This window comes from Pteropus vampyrus, unplaced genomic scaffold, assembly GCF_000151845.1.
Source record: "Pteropus vampyrus isolate Shadow unplaced genomic scaffold, Pvam_2.0 Scaffold36, whole genome shotgun sequence".
Classification (NCBI taxonomy): domain Eukaryota; kingdom Metazoa; phylum Chordata; class Mammalia; order Chiroptera; family Pteropodidae; genus Pteropus; species Pteropus vampyrus.
In genome coordinates this window covers 9046056-9061484 of record NW_011888817.1, presented here as the reverse complement: position 1 = coordinate 9061484, position 15429 = coordinate 9046056, and the positions used below count along the sequence as shown (strand labels likewise).

The 15429-nt window shown below is 43.5% G+C and overlaps 1 protein-coding gene across 9 annotated transcripts in view; it reads right to left on the bottom strand.

Moving 5' to 3' along the window:
- TMEM39B (transmembrane protein 39B) overlaps positions 1-8885 on the bottom strand; it is a 16949-nt gene extending 8064 nt beyond the window's left edge. The window contains exons 1-6 of one of the 9 annotated variants that reach the window (XM_023529287.1): positions 8732-8787; positions 7005-7131; positions 6274-6493; positions 5790-5872; positions 5591-5674; positions 5116-5270 (exon numbers count right to left, since the gene is read on the bottom strand). In XM_023529287.1, the coding sequence (XP_023385055.1) occupies positions 5116-5270; positions 5591-5644 (209 nt within the window). In that variant the 5' untranslated portion in view covers positions 5645-5674; positions 5790-5872; positions 6274-6493; positions 7005-7131; positions 8732-8787. Of the gene's footprint in view, positions 1-2354; positions 2529-5115; positions 5271-5590; positions 5692-5789; positions 5873-6273; positions 6494-7004; positions 7132-8731 lie in introns of those variants that run through there. The other 8 variants (XM_011357830.2, XM_023529288.1, XM_023529291.1 and 5 more) reach the window with 8 other exon arrangements.
- Positions 8886-15429: the final 6544 nt, after the last annotated feature.

The following is a 15429-nucleotide window of genomic DNA, read 5'->3' as shown; positions in this document are numbered from 1 at the left end:
AAGGTTAAGTAAGATAATTTAGAGAATTGTAGTTGAGAGCATAACCTCTGGGGTCAAATAGGCCAGGATTAAAATCCCAGCTCTTCCACTTACTAGTGCTGGGATTTAGGGCAAGTTATTCAACCTCTATGAGCTCAGTGTCCTTAACCGGCCTTAAGTTTGTATTGATTTCCTATGCTCAACCAGGGATTATGCTAATGTTTTCATAAATATTCTATTTTAATCTTTCCAACAACCCCCTCAGTGTGGTGCCTGGCTCAGAGTAGAAGATCAACATAATTTTGTTTAGAAAAGAAAAAGGCCAGTGATTCCGCAGAACAGGGAAGAAGACTGAAATGGGATTCCCAAAACACTCTTCAGGATACCCGTGCGAAGAAGTGGGTGGAGCACCTACATGAACATACAAGGGATTCAGAGACAAACTTAAGGGCGAGTACTTGAGAATCTCCCTGGCTTTTACTCTCAGAACTGCAGATACAATTAAATTATGTGGAAACAGTAAACGACTGCTCTGACAGGTCACAAGTTATAAGCAACTTCACATGCAAGATGGCAGATTCCCTCTCATTCTCTCCACCCAAGACACGACAGTAGAAAATAAATCAGTATCAGCAAAAAGAATGGGAGTAGGGAGTTATCAGTACACAAGTGATTTTGACAAATTTAGGAAGCAGACAGAAACATGTTGACAGATGAGGAAGCCATTGTCTAGAGCAGTGCTGTCCAACAGAAATATAATGAGTCACATATGTAATTTAAAATTTCTGATAGATCACATTAACAGATAAAATTAATCTTAATACTCCATTTTACTTAATGCAATATATGCAAAATATTATTTCAACATGTAATCATTGTTTATAAATGAGATGATTTACTTACTTTCTTTTTTCATACTAAGTCTTCAGAATCCAGTGTGTATTTTACACTTATAGCATATCTCAATTCAAACTAGTCGATTTCGAATGTTCAATAACAATAGGCGACTAGAAGCTACTACACTGGATGTTGTAGGTCTAGAACATGCCATGAAAGGGCTGCACTGGCAGTAGGAGCTTATCTACCCAGAGTGACCCAAGAGAGAGGCTCTGGCTTAAAACGGGTACATTTGATAGAGAGTAGAAGTGAGACACGAGGCTGAACAAATGGAATGAAATAAAGACTTCTATTTATGTATAAGAATCAGTCCCTTTATTCTCTTACATACCTCATACAACCTACCCTAAAAAATTTTTTTCTAAAGAAACTGAATAAAGTGTGGAAAATTGAGTTCTCTAACAGAGGCATCCTAGAGTAACACCCCACCCCTTTCTGGCCTATGGGAGACCACAACCCGACAACGGGCATCTTACTCAATCATTCGAAAGCAAAGTTTGCCAGTCAGTGTGCCCTGCCCTCAGAAATCCCAGTCAAACCTATTCATGTATAAATGGCAGAGGGAGGGAAAATGCACTCCAAGCTACTCAGTCCTTTATTCTTAAATATAAATAGACAACCAAAGAAACCAACTATATTTAGAAAAGTAGCAGTATGAAAAAGTAAGACTGACCATGGTGGGGTGACAAAATTGGGGGAACGTAAGAAAATTTCAAAACAAGAACAGAATGCTATGAGAAAAGAATAATCAGAAAACAACAAAGAGGTCTTAGAGATAAAAAAAAAATATATATATATATGATTGCTGGAAAAAAAAAACTCAATAAAAAAGCTGGAAGATAAAGTTGAGGAAATCTCCCTAAGGCAAAGTAAAAAGAGAAAGAACAGAGAGAAAGAGAGAGAAAGACAGAGAAAGAAAGAAGGGAAGGAGATGGAGAAAGGGAGAGAGATGAGAAAAATGAGGGAAAATATGAAAGAAAATAGAAGAGGAACATATGACCGATCTATAAGATCTACTATCTGATGAACAGAGGTCCAGAGAGAACAAAATATGGAAGGGAAGATATTATCAAGGAAATAACAAGAAAATTTCCTTGAGCTGAAGAAATACCTAAATCTCCAGTTTAAAAAGTCTTAGAGTACTGATAAGATTAATGAGAGAAGTTCCACACCAGCACATCCTTGTGAAATTTCAAATATTCAAGATAAACGGAATATCCTAAAGCTTTTAGAAAGGAAAAAAGGCAAGTCATCTACAAAGTTATTGGATTCAAACTGGCATCGGTCTTCTCAGTAGAAACACTGAATGCTGGAGACAATGGAGGAGTATCTTCAAAATTCTGAGAGAATACGAATTTGAATTTAGAAATCTATATTCAGCCTAACTATCAATCAAGTATAAGGGCAGAACGAAGGCATTTTTAGACATGCAAGAACTATGTATATACCTCCCACGTACCCACTGTTAAGGAAATTACCTGATAGTGCACTCCAGCAAAATAAGGGAGAAAACCAAGAAAGAGGAAGACATGGGATCCAGGAAACAGTGGATCCAACCCAGGAGGGCAGCGTAGGTAAGTCCCAGGCTGAGAGCTGCACAGCAGGCCTAAAGAGCAACCACTCCAGACTGGAGCAGGAGGATGAAGGGCTCCAGGAGGGATGTCTTTGGGGGGGAAAAATGAACTCCAGGCAACAGGTAGCATAATTGAGAGGCTGGATAAACTTGAGGATATGTTGAAGGCCCATCATTCTTTTGTCAACAAGAAAAAAGAAAGGCAATTAGAAACTCCAAGAAAAATAAAAAGCTGTATAAGAAACGTAAAATCTAAATATGAAGCAAACTAAAATATGACATGATTTTAAGCAATTGATGGAACATAAGAAAAGAGAAACCATTTGACCTTGACACTAGAACATTCTTTTTTTCAAGAGGCCCAAGATTATAACTCAGTAACTATAAAGGAATGTCATCTATGCATACTACTTGGCCCTACGGTGAATGATATTTTCATATTCACAATAATATCAAGGCTACTTATTGGCTTTTAATTTTTATAATTAGCCTTAGACAAAGAATGAAAGACTTAAATGTAATTATATACAAGAATGTGAATGTCAAGCTTGACAGTATGGGTATGGCTGCCAGGAGGTGAGAGGAAGAGGGGAGTACAAGTGGATGGGGAGGGTTTCTAATATTCTCACCTTACATAAAAGGGATTAATATGCTATTGTTGATGGAATAAAAAATACAGGCATACTCATATTACTGAAGAAGATAACCAATAGAAAACTAAAAATAATAAGTTAGCAAACACTGTAAACAGTAGGGATGGAAGGGTGAACAAAATCTTTATCTGTCACTGCATGAGTGCATGTATGCATATGTATTATCTGAGTGTGTGTTATACCTGTAAATGCAAAGAACATTTATTTCCAGGATATACAAGAAACCAGAAATATTGGTGGCTACCTCTGGGAAGGGAAACTGGGTAGCTGGGAAACAGGAGTCAAGGGGAGACTTTTTCATTCATATTCTTTTATACCTTTTGAACTATGTAAACCTATTATCCCAACTATAAAATCAATAAATACATTTTTAAAAAGAATGAACAAGAGTATAAGGATACTAGAATTATGGAGGTAACTCAACAAACATTTAAAAAACCAGAAACAATGACAGAGATTGCTTTTGAGAAGTATGACTAAAACTCTGGTGGGTGGGGTTGGAGGCTGTTTTTCAAATTTTTAGCCTACTGGATTTGACTTTTTAAATAAGGTATGAGTATTATGTTCATAAAAATTTTTAAATTAAAAAAAAAGCAAAATATGAACTTTGGGTGATGTCTGTATCCAAGGAGAATGGATTCATGAGATAGTAATCAAAGAGTCAAATGAAGGTGACTGTTCACAGTTTTAATCAGTACAACCATTTTGGAGGGCCATTTATTAATATCTATAAAAAATATAATGGATATACCTTTTAGTACAGTAATTCTACTGGGAATCTGTTGTACAAAAATATTGGACAAGTGTGAAAAGATGTATGCAAAAGAATGTTCCCTGCCTCACTGTTTCAAATAATGAGAAGCTAGAACTAAAAAATCGGCCAACAGAAGACAAAACAAATTGTGAAAAATCTACATAATAGAATACTATGAGGCCATTAAAAAAAAGTGAGGCAGACCTATGTGTATTGCCATGGAAAAATATCCAAGTTATATGATTATGTGAAAAATAAATAAATTGTACATCATACATAGTAAAAATTCATTTTTGTTTTTAAATAAGTATATGTGTATGTGTTCTTGCACAGAAAAAATATGGAAGGATACGCTGTAAATAATGGTTTTCTGTGGGACTGAGATTATGTAGACTCTTATTTTCTAAAAAGCTTCTGTAAAGTTTAATGTTTTTATATGACATGTCACTCTTCCACTTAAAAACTAGATACAACTGAAGCAAGAGTGACAGGGCTCCTCCCATGACAGTGCCATTTCGGTCATGCAGGGTAGAGAGAGAAGTGTCCAGCTCTGAATTTTCCTAGGAAGCTCATGAACCAGAAAGCTTGGGGGCGAGGAAATGACTGTTAATGCCCAGGTGTCCAGGAGCCTGCCCCAGGAACAGCCAAAGTGGACACCTTGCCAAAGCCCGCCCCAATTCTAGGACAGAAAGAGGTAGTGCTGGGCTCCTCCCAGACACTGTCTCTCCATCCTCAGCAATCTGGTTCTCACAAGATGGAGGGAATGAGTGAGCAAAACAGACACAAAGACAGACATACATACACACATGCATGTGCAGATACACACACGTGCTTCATGCACAGACACCCAAAGACATGCACACAGACCTGGGGAAAGTACTGAGAGCTTAAAACACCGAGATACACAAAAGAGACCAAGAGAGACAACTAGAGAGAGAGGAAAAGAGAAGAGAGGGAGACAAGGCCCATGCACTCCCACTCAGGAAAGTTCCCTTGGGGTATATACTCAGATCTGAATTCCATTCTGACCTCCCCCTCGGTGGCACCTTGGGTAAATTATGCCATCTCAGTTTCTGCTCCTGCAAAAGAAGGCTAATCATCCTGATCTCAGGGGGATGTTGTTAGACAATGTGTGGGGGACACTGTTGCTGCCCTGCCTATGAGACTTCCAGGTGTGGGGGCCAGGTGACCCAGTCACCCTCAGGGCAGAGGCCAGGAAGCAGGTGTTAGGCAGTGAGGGGTGAAGTGAGGGTACTCACGGATAGCAGAGGAACAGGAGGTTCAGGAAGGAGTAGGTCCTGAAGAGGTGGATGAGGGAGCGGCACAGACTCCAGCCTGTTGCCGTGAGAACGGTGAAGCGGGTGAGGAACAGCAGGATGGAGCGAAAGAGGGAGACCTTCCCCCTCTGAGAAGCCTGAGTCAGGGCGAGATAGGACCGGATGGGGCCTTGGATGGAGGCCATGGGCGGCTGTGCCTGAATCCCTCCCAGCATGGTCTGTGATCCCACCCAGGGAAATGTGGGGCAGCAGGCTAGGCAGAACCTGGCAAGATGAATCCTTCTCCTTAATACCCAGTAAACTCTAAGAGCTAATGGGATGTGAGTTAATGTTCTTTCACCAAGTCCAAAGGGAGCCCCAAGGAAATGCCTCAGGACTGAAGGGCTCAGCATTGTCTCTTTGGCACCCCCAGGGGAAAGAGGAGTCCCAAAGTCCCCAGGCTCTAGAACCCAATCACCTCCTTCACGATGGACCCAATGAAGCGGCGGCCCAGAACAATGGTGGTCACCATCAGCAAGTTGAAGTCGATCAGGTGGAAGTTCTGTCAGGGGGCAGAGGCTGGGGGTCACATGAGCCCCCTGCCCACATACACATTTTTCTCATACCCACCTCCCCCTGCCCAGTTCTTTCCATAGGGACTGTCCCCACTCTCTGACCTTTATAGGTCTCCAGCTGAGTCAGGCCAGGAAATTACCTAGAGGAGAAGAACAGGACCCAGAGGAGGGAAGTGGGACCGTCCCTGGAGATAAGAGAGTGGTATGTGAGCCCTCTTGCTCTGATCACCCATGCCCGTCCCTGAACCTCTCTTTCCGCACTGAGATCTTTCCACTCCTTGAAACGGTCATGGATGCTTGTGGCTCATCTCCCCCACAGGACTTAACTGTGCTCCTTTGGGCAAAATTTGCCAGTTTCATCTGTTACACTTACAATGCCTAGTCTGGTGCTGAGCACACTAGGGGTGAATGTTCAGAAATCACCAGTTTCCTGTTTCTTCTACATCTCCCATGCCTAGCAGGAGGCCAAGTGAACAAGGTGCTAGGTAAGCTATGCTAAACTGAAGAGAGAGACACACACACACACACACACACACACACACACACACACACACACACACACAGATGGTCCTAGCTGGGCACCTACCAGGGAGGTGTGAGAGGGTGGGTGAGAGGGCGGGTACCACCACACTGTCTTGTAGATGTTGATGTAGTGAACGAAGAGGGCTATGAGCTGGCAGAAGAAGAGCTGCAACTCAAACAGAATGCTAGCCTGGACTGGCAGCTCGGGGATCTTGCAGTGCTGCAGAGGCACGACCGTCTGGGTGGCCAGTGGGGGGCTGGAGAGGCCCGTTCCAGGACTGCTCCTAGGGGTAAGGAGGGAACAACATTAGGAGCTAATATGAGAACCCTACCAAGAAGGGCTTCTGGGGCACAGGATTATGGGGTAGGGTCAGAAAAAGCAGTTAATGGCACAGGAGGGAGTCCTTCTAATCCTGCCTGTCACACAAATGAGCTGACAGGGCTTTTCCTATTCCTAACTTTGTTCAGGCTTTCCAACATTCCCCAGGAAGGAAACAATTATTAGGTTCATTTTACAGATGAGAAAAAGGAGGCCCAAAGAGAGAGGACACCTTGTCTAAGCCACCAGCAAATCAGGAGAACTGTAACTGGAATCCAGGCCTTTGGGCTTATTATACTATATCCCACTGCAGCTGTCCAAGTGACCACTGTCTAGGTCTTTTCTGCTGCTCACTGCCTTCTGAGCCTCCATCTGGCATCTGGAGTATCACATCCCAGAGCTTAGTCAGGGACAGCTTTGTCCATACAGCCCCTGTGAGCACACAGTGAGGAGAAAGAGGCAGAAAGGTGGTTTACCTGGTGCGGGAACGGACACTGGTGACTGATGCACTGGAAGTGTGGCCCCCACCAGAGCCCCCTGAGGATCCTGGCTCACAGAGTGGATTTCGACAGTAGGATGTCCTGTTGGGACCTCTTCGTCCTCCTGTGGGACTCAACATAAAGTAGATCCTCAAGCCAGAGGGCATATATCAAGGATAACAACAATGATACTGGCTACCTGGTATCTCATTTTATCATTTAATCACAGAGACCTATGATCTGGCCCCTGCCTACCTCTTCAACCTTATCTCCTACCATTCTCAGCATCACCCCCATGCTTCGGCCATCCTGGCCTTTCTTCCCTTAAGCAAACTAAGCTGGTTGCTACCTCTTGTACTTGCTGTCTTTTTCGTATGGAAAGCTCTTCTCAGATTGGCATTTTTGAAGTATCTGTCCCCGTAACTCTTTATCTTTGTGTTCACAATAATTAACTTTTAGAGTTCATCTTATTCGTTTATTAACAAGTTTATTGACTGTCTTACCCACTAGAAAGGAAGGTCAGTGAAGTCACCAATCTTTCTGTTGTATCCCCTCTCCCTACCACAGCACCCAGCATTAAGTGCCCAATAATTAGATAATGAGTGAATGAACTCAACAAGGTAGATTTTCCACAGATTAGGAAACTGAGTTTACACTGAGTCATAGGTAGTTTGGGGGTCTGGGTCCTGTGCTCTTGGCTCTGGTATACACTGCCCCATTCGGATACAGCTTCTGTGGGCTTATTAATTCTGGGTATCCTTGAAGCTTTTTCCTCCAGGGCCCAAGATCCAGCTCAATGGGCACCCTGGTGTCTCATGGTCAAGACCCAGGACCTAAGCACATGGTCAGGGATGTGGGCTTTGGGAGAATGCTGTGGTTGTGGACCCAAAACTTGGACCCACAATCTATTCCTTTAGGCTTAGCAGTCTAGCCCAAGCCCCAAGGCACCATCCTGCACAAAGTTTCTAAGCACCACCCCAGGCCTGTTCATATCCGTTCAGGGCAACACAGCCCCCCACCCCCCGCCCAAACCCTTTGCCCTTGTTCCTCAGCTGGGAAGCTTTTCCCACAGTTCTCCAGAAAGTACTTGTCCAGGAACTCTGACACCAACCAGCCCCCAGCTCAGTAGCTCTGTTCATACACTATTACACTTGGCTGAGAAGATCCCACACAACCATCCTCAGGCCATAAGATCTGCCCACACTTACTCTCCTCTCTTTAGAAGCTCTTCACCCACATAAAGCCCTTCAGCTTAGAAGCCCCGCCTACACACAACTGTCAGCCCAGAAAACCCGTCCGCAAACCAATAAAAGCTCTGTCTGCTCCTAAGTCTCGATCCGGAATGAGCTCCCTAACTCTAGGTCTCCTTCCCGTCCCACCACCCCCAGAACAAAGCCCTTATAACCCACAAAGTTCGCCCCAATACCAGCGCCTACGGCCCAGGAGCTCCGCCCCTAGCACTAAGGTCCCGCCCCCACGCCTAGCCCTGGTGAGCCGGTCCTCACAGAAGCCCAAGCCCCAACAAGCCTCCTTCAACTGGCCAGTCCCCCATAAGAGAAGCCCCGCTCCGCAAAACGACAGGAGGGGGCGGGGTCCCTCTGCGCCCGCATCCCCTCCTCCTCCCCTCGCCAGGATCCTGTCCGCGTTGGGGGAGCAATTGGGAGCTGGCCATCCCAATCCTGTACCCGCTCGTTCCTGGGGAGAGCCGGACCTGCTCTGCTTACCCATCTCCTCCCCCCGGCGCTCTCCGCTTCGCCGCCGCAGCTCCTGCCGGCAATATGTCGGAGGCGACGGCGGCCGGGAGAGGACTAACAGCCGCAGCCCAGTCCCTGGGTATCAGCCGCGCGCTCCCGCCTCGCCGCCAAATTTACATACAAGGCGGGCTAGAAGCTGGGAGCGCGCTTCTTAAAGGGGCCGCCGGGACAAAGGAGGGGCCGGCACACTCTTTGTCTTGCAATCCCCCACGCCCTTCCTGCAGCTGCTGCTGAGGAAATCTGAGAGGCAGTGAAACCCATCTCCTGCTCCTCCGTGCGTGCTTTCTCCAGCATCTCTTCAGGCCCGAGGGAGGGAGGCTGGAACCCGCCTCTCTTCTCAGTTCCTGCCCGAGATGGACTGTATTCATGAATGGCCCACGGGCGCCTCAAACTCAACTCAACTTGGGCTGTTACCTTTTTCTTCAACCTTATTGCTCTTTGGTCCACCCCAGTCAAAACCTGGGTATCATTTCCCCGTTTCTCTCAGTCCCCACATTTAATCTTTTATCTAGTCTTGCTGACCCTAAGATCTAAATATTTCTTATCCTCTGATGACCCTACTCTCCTGCCATCACCAGTTCAAATCTTGACTCTGCCAGTTTCAACCCTTGAAATTGTTACTTGTTCTTTACAGTGAGGCTGGTAATATTCACCTTATAGGTCTTGGTGAGGATTAAATGAGAAAATGCATGTAGAAGTCTGCATTTATAACATTTATAAATGTTAGCCATCGTTATGATGATGTATGGCAAGCACTTAACACAGAGGAAGCACTCAGTTAATTAGCTACTACTACTAATTATTGTCTTCCCTTATAATACTTATAAACTGTGTTAATCCCTTGGTAGCGCCATCATTTAGCACAGTGCTTGGCACATAATGGACATCAATACTAAATTAATTGAATGAATTAGTAAATAATTAATAGATATTCAGAGCTTACAGTCAAGTGGGAGGAGATGGACATAAAATTAGTAAATTCTGTAGAAGGAAATGATTGCTGTGGAGGAAACAGGAAAGGGAGATGGCAGGTGGCAATTTTAAACAGGGCAGTCAGAGTAGGCTTCACTGAGGTGACTTCTGAGCAAACACTTGAAGGAAATGAGTCAGTCATACAGATAATCTGGAGAACGGGGGCATTCCAGGCAAAGGAAAAGTCAGTGGAAGAGCCCTCAGGCACAAACATGCCTGATGTGTTTAAGAAACAGTAAGAAGATTAGTGTGGCTTAGATGGAATAGATAACGAGAGTAGGACATGAGAAGGGATGAACTGATAGGGCTATAGGGCCATGTGGTTTTTCTCTGAGTTGGGGAGCAGTTGGAGGGTTTGAACTTCTGTTTTTAAAGAATCACTCTGCCTGCTCTGTGAGAATAGATTACAGGCGTACAAGGGTAGAAGCGGAGAGACCAGATAGGAGGCTATGATCTTAGGAAGAGATGTTGATGGTTGTTACCAGATTGAGTAAGGTGATGAGAACTGGTTGAATTCTGGATTTGAAGTGAGTCAACAGTATTTGTTGACTGGTTGGATAGGTGCGTAAAAGAAAGAGATCAAGGATTACTCCAAGGGTTTTAGCAGAGGCAAATCGAAATATGGAGTTTAATTCAACACATACACGTCTATTAAATTATAGATTTTACACCAAGTCAAACCTTCCTTTCTGGGGGGAAAAAAGGCCTGAAGGTGGGCCAGGAGTGAGGGGTTGGAGAATGACCAGGTCACAGAGGAGAAATTAGGGCTGAGATTTCTTTTTCGAGCTAAAGAAATTCTGGTAGAAAAGCTGGTTCTGGCCTCTTAGAGCACTAAATTTAAAATGTATCTTGTTAATTTCTGAATCCCCAAAGCCTAATGCTACCTGGCACATGATAAACATTCATTAAGTATTAGTTCCATTGAATTAAAATAATGGCAAATTGGCTCTTGAAAGGAAGGTCAATTGGGAAGGGAAGCTAAATGGTTTCAGGAATATTCCATAGAAGACTGAGGATAGGCTCTTTCTGAGAACTCATTATTATTATGAGTTAGCCATAATTATGATGATGATGTATGGCAAGCACTTAACAGAGAAGAAGCGTTCAATAAATGAGCTACTACTCAAGTCAATACACTTTTTTGAGCATCTATCATATCCCAGATACTGGGGATAGAGATGCCACTCATTATTGGGTGAGACAGAAAGGAGAACCAATAAATTATAGTACAGTGTGGTAACAATAGCAGTATGTGCCAAGTTCAGAGGTGGGTGGAAGGTGACCAACTCTGACAGGGGAGGTAGTCAGGAGAAGACATCAGAGCTGGTTTCTGAGATGAATACGAGTTTGTCTGTTATACTTCTATGGGAGGAAGCAATAGCTTGAGTCTGGTTATTGTCTTACTAGGGCTGATGGCAGCCGGAATGTCTTGCTGTGCATTGTTATGTGGAAGGTGCTAGATCTCGTACATGGCAAATACTTAGGAAATTTTTGCTGAATTGATATGAGGGCACTCATACAACCCAGGGTAGGAGTCCACTCAAATGGACTGTTACATCTGTGACCCCATTACCTGTACAGATCGACTATTGATTTTATTTGCCCAGCATCTATTCATTCCTTTTTGGTAAGAACATTCTGATTTTTTCTTTGGGGAATTGCCCTTCCTCTTGCTCTCTCAGTCCATATGGGGCTGCCTTACTCTGCAGTTCAAGTGTGGGCAATGATCCTGACCTAGTGAATCAAAGTATTCCATCCCTGCCACCCCAGCTACAGTGACTGGCTGTGGTGGTGGTGGGGCATGTTAGTGACCCATGGCAGGCCAAATGAGATGCGATCCTAGGATCTTTGTTGAAGGTATTGGGAGAAAAAAAAATTTCCTCTCTGGGACGGCTAAGCAAATAGAATATAAATGTGGAGCTCTTGGTGGCTATCTTGCTACCTTTTGGGGAGACTTTTTTAAAAAATTAAGTTTATTGGGGTAACATTGGTTAATATAATTATATAGTTTTCAGGTGTACATTATAATTTGACATCTATATATTCTATTGTGTGATTACCACCTTAAGTCCAGTTTCCTTCAGCTACTATATATTTGATCCCCTTTACCCACTTCACCCTCCCCCTTTTGGGGAGAACTTAACTGACAATGAAGGAAACTCGGCCACTCCAGAAGCCTTTATGGACTTTTCTGTTGTAAAAAAGCCTATTTGTGTTTGGTGTCTGACAACTGCATCTGAGATCATCCAGAACAATATACACTCCTATCCTGGTCTCTAGCAGAAACACCTAGGGGCTTAGTTCTTTCACATCTGCCTCCTACAGGCTCTCTGAGGAAAATAAGATGGCAGGATGTTGGTTAGGAGCTTGTCCTCCACATCTGCGGACTTACATCGCAGCTGCTTTGTGACCTTAAAGCCCTCACTTCCCTTCTATGCATCTTCATTTCCTGATTAACTTGCTCTCTATTGGCTCTTCCAGGAGTGAGTTTTTGAGGAAATGCCACTGGCTCTAGGCCAGTCCTGTGTCACTGGGAGTCCGGAATTGGGACCTCTTCCTTGGTCGTGTTATTCTGGGGCCAAGGCTGGCAAGTCTGTCCTCTAGATCAGGAGTTTTCAAACTGGATTATGCATATCTCTGGGGGTATACAGGAGGGGTGCTGAAACCACAGGATAAAACACAATGCTTTCTAGAGTGTCAGTTTTATAATGAAAACATAAGACAATATTTTCAATACTAAAGTGGTTACTCAGAACACCTTCTCTGAGCCAGGCTTAGATGGATTCAGATCCTAGCTCCACCACTTACTAGCTGCATGACCTTAGGTTACTTAACCTCTCCGTGCCTCAGTTTCTTCAGTGTAAAGTATGAGGGAAGTATTAGCACCTATCATATGAGATTATGGTGAAAACTGAGTTAGTCTATGCAATTAGAACAGTGCCTGGTGCATAATAAGTGCTATTTAAATATTAGCTATTATTATTGAAACATGGATGCATTATGAAGTACAAAGAAAACTAATGTGATTTTAAGATCTAAGACTTTGAAGAAATGTCACCTGCAGCTCTGTCCCAGCTTCCTAGGTATTTGCTGTCACTTTCTTCTGCCAGCAAGAATACTTGCATCTGTGGAGAAAAGGGAACCCTTGTGCACTGTTATTGGAATATAAATTAGTGCAGCCACTATGAAAAACAGTATGGAGGCTCTTCAAAAAAATTAAAAATAGAACTACTATACAATCCAGCAATTCTGCTTCTGGGTATTTATTCAAAAATGAAAACACTAATTCAAAAAGTTATATGCGCCCCTGTGTTCATTGCAGCATTATGCACAACAGCCGAGATATGGAAGCAACCTAAATGTCCATTGATAAATGAAGAAAGATGTGACACACACACACACATACACACACACACTGAAATATTACTTGGCCATAAAAAAGAATGAAATCTTGCCATTTTTGACAACATGGATGGATTTAGAGGGTATTATGCTAAGTGAAATCAGGCAGACAGAGAAAAAGACAAATACCATATGATTTCACTTTTATGTGGAATCTAAAAAGCAATGAACAAAACAGAAACAGACTCATAGATACAGAGAATAAACTGATGGTTGCCAGAGGGGAGTTGGGTAGGGGAATAGGTAAAATAAGTGAAAGGGATTGAGGTATAATCTTAGTTATAAAATAAATAAGTCATAAGGATGTGATGTACAGCATAGGCAATTTAGTCAATAATATTATAACTTTGTATGGTGACAGATGGTTACTAGACTTAATGGGATCATTTTGTAAGGTATTTAAATGTTGAATCACTGTTGTATACCTGAAACTAATATATTGTATGTCAGATATATATATATGTATATATATACACACACACATATATATATTTAAAAATAATACTTACATCTGATTTTTACTATAAGAGCTTACAAGAGAGAATCCAGATTTCTTCATGTTATTCTAATTCCCCAGGCCATTCTCACATCCATGTATATGTTAGTCTCCCCATTCACCTTCCACATCTCAGGGCCTCCCATCCACCAGTTCTTATCCAGACTTATAATATTGATTATTACAAAGATAATACATGTAAGCTTTAGAAAATATTATATTTCTTTAGTTTTTCAAAAATAGGATTTAGGTAAGTAATGTACTTGGGGAGGGGGGCAATGAAGATAAAAGGAACAGCATGAGCAAAAAGTCCAGGGGCAAGCTACATTCCAGAGAGCAAGTCCATTTTGGCTTAAGAGAACCTGAGGATGAGGCTGGAAAAATAGGTTAAGTTCATATTATTTGAGGAACTTGAATGTTATATACAGTGAAGGGTTTGGAGTTGATTTCACCTAGTGTTTCATCGGTAAAATTAGGATAATTCCTATGTCATTGAATTGTTGTGCAGATTAATGCCAGAGAGAAGCAAACAGATAGTAGAGATATCCTATATAAGAAATGCAATGACTGTTATTAAGTGCTGGAGACAAGAATTCTTTTTCTTGGTATATGTAGAGCAAACCAACCCACCTTTCAGGGAGGCCTGCAATTCAGTCTCATTTTTGAGATCTTATTTACCTACAATGCACAAATCAACCACCAGAGGGAGCCTGATACAAAGGAATCAGAGCTCACAGTTCAACAGGAAAATTATGGTGGGCAAATCTGGGCAGGATTATGGAATCCTGGACCCGATTCAAAGCTTCTCAATGGTGGGACATTGATCTAGGTGCCCTCACTCTGGCCTTCTTAGACCCATCCTAACGACCAGGGTAGGGCATGCTGAGCTTAGCAGCTAGCCAGATATAAGCTATCTAGGACAGGAGGTGGAAGATGAGAGCCAGATTGTTTGGGGGCCTTAATTTCTGTATCCCAAGCAAAAAAGGCTTTCACCAACTCTTCTCATAAGGCATTGCACCCAACTCCTTCTTAGAATACCTGGTGCCAGGCTAGGTAGTCCTGGGAACCCTAAAAAAGCAGCAGGACTGCAGAGGAAAAGGGAGTATGGGTTGGCGGGGGGGCAGTGCTGTATCTGACAGTCCTTAGAATAGCAGCCACATTGACCTGGGACTCCAGTCTTTAGGTCTATCAGAAAGGGTTATGGGGTCTAGTTTCTCCATTCTTGACTACTTATTAAGTTAGCGTGTCATGGGATTTTTACCTTGTCTTCTCCACTTATCCTAAGTAGGGGCTTTCATGTTGCAGATATTAAAATGAAAGCCCAAAGACACTTAGCAATTTACCCAAGATCAAATAGCACTCAAGGGCAGAGCTAGGCCTCGAGGCAGTAGGAAAGGCTCTGAGGGGCCCAGGAAAGGGAGGGCAGGCAGACAGCAACAGCCTTTAGAACTGCTGTAGCAAGCACTGGCTCTTGGCCAGGGTTCGTACTGCCCCTCCAGGGCCAGCTCTGCTGCTAGGCCCCAGGCTGCCAGCCCCTCCTCCACACTCCTACCTCAGTCCCCTGAGAGCCCATCACCCTGGCAACAGCCAGAGAAAGGCCCAGCTAAAATATTTATGGCTTAAAACAGTCCCGAGAGGGGAGGGGGAAAGACTGATGTCATCTCTTCTCTGCTTGCAGGGGAGGTGACTGATGTGCAGGGCAGCTGGGTGGGTGGGTGAAGCCCACTAGGTCAGGGCTCTCAAAGGAAGCTCTGTGATGCTGCAAGTGGTAATGGGAAGAGGGAGAAGTCTGTCTGTA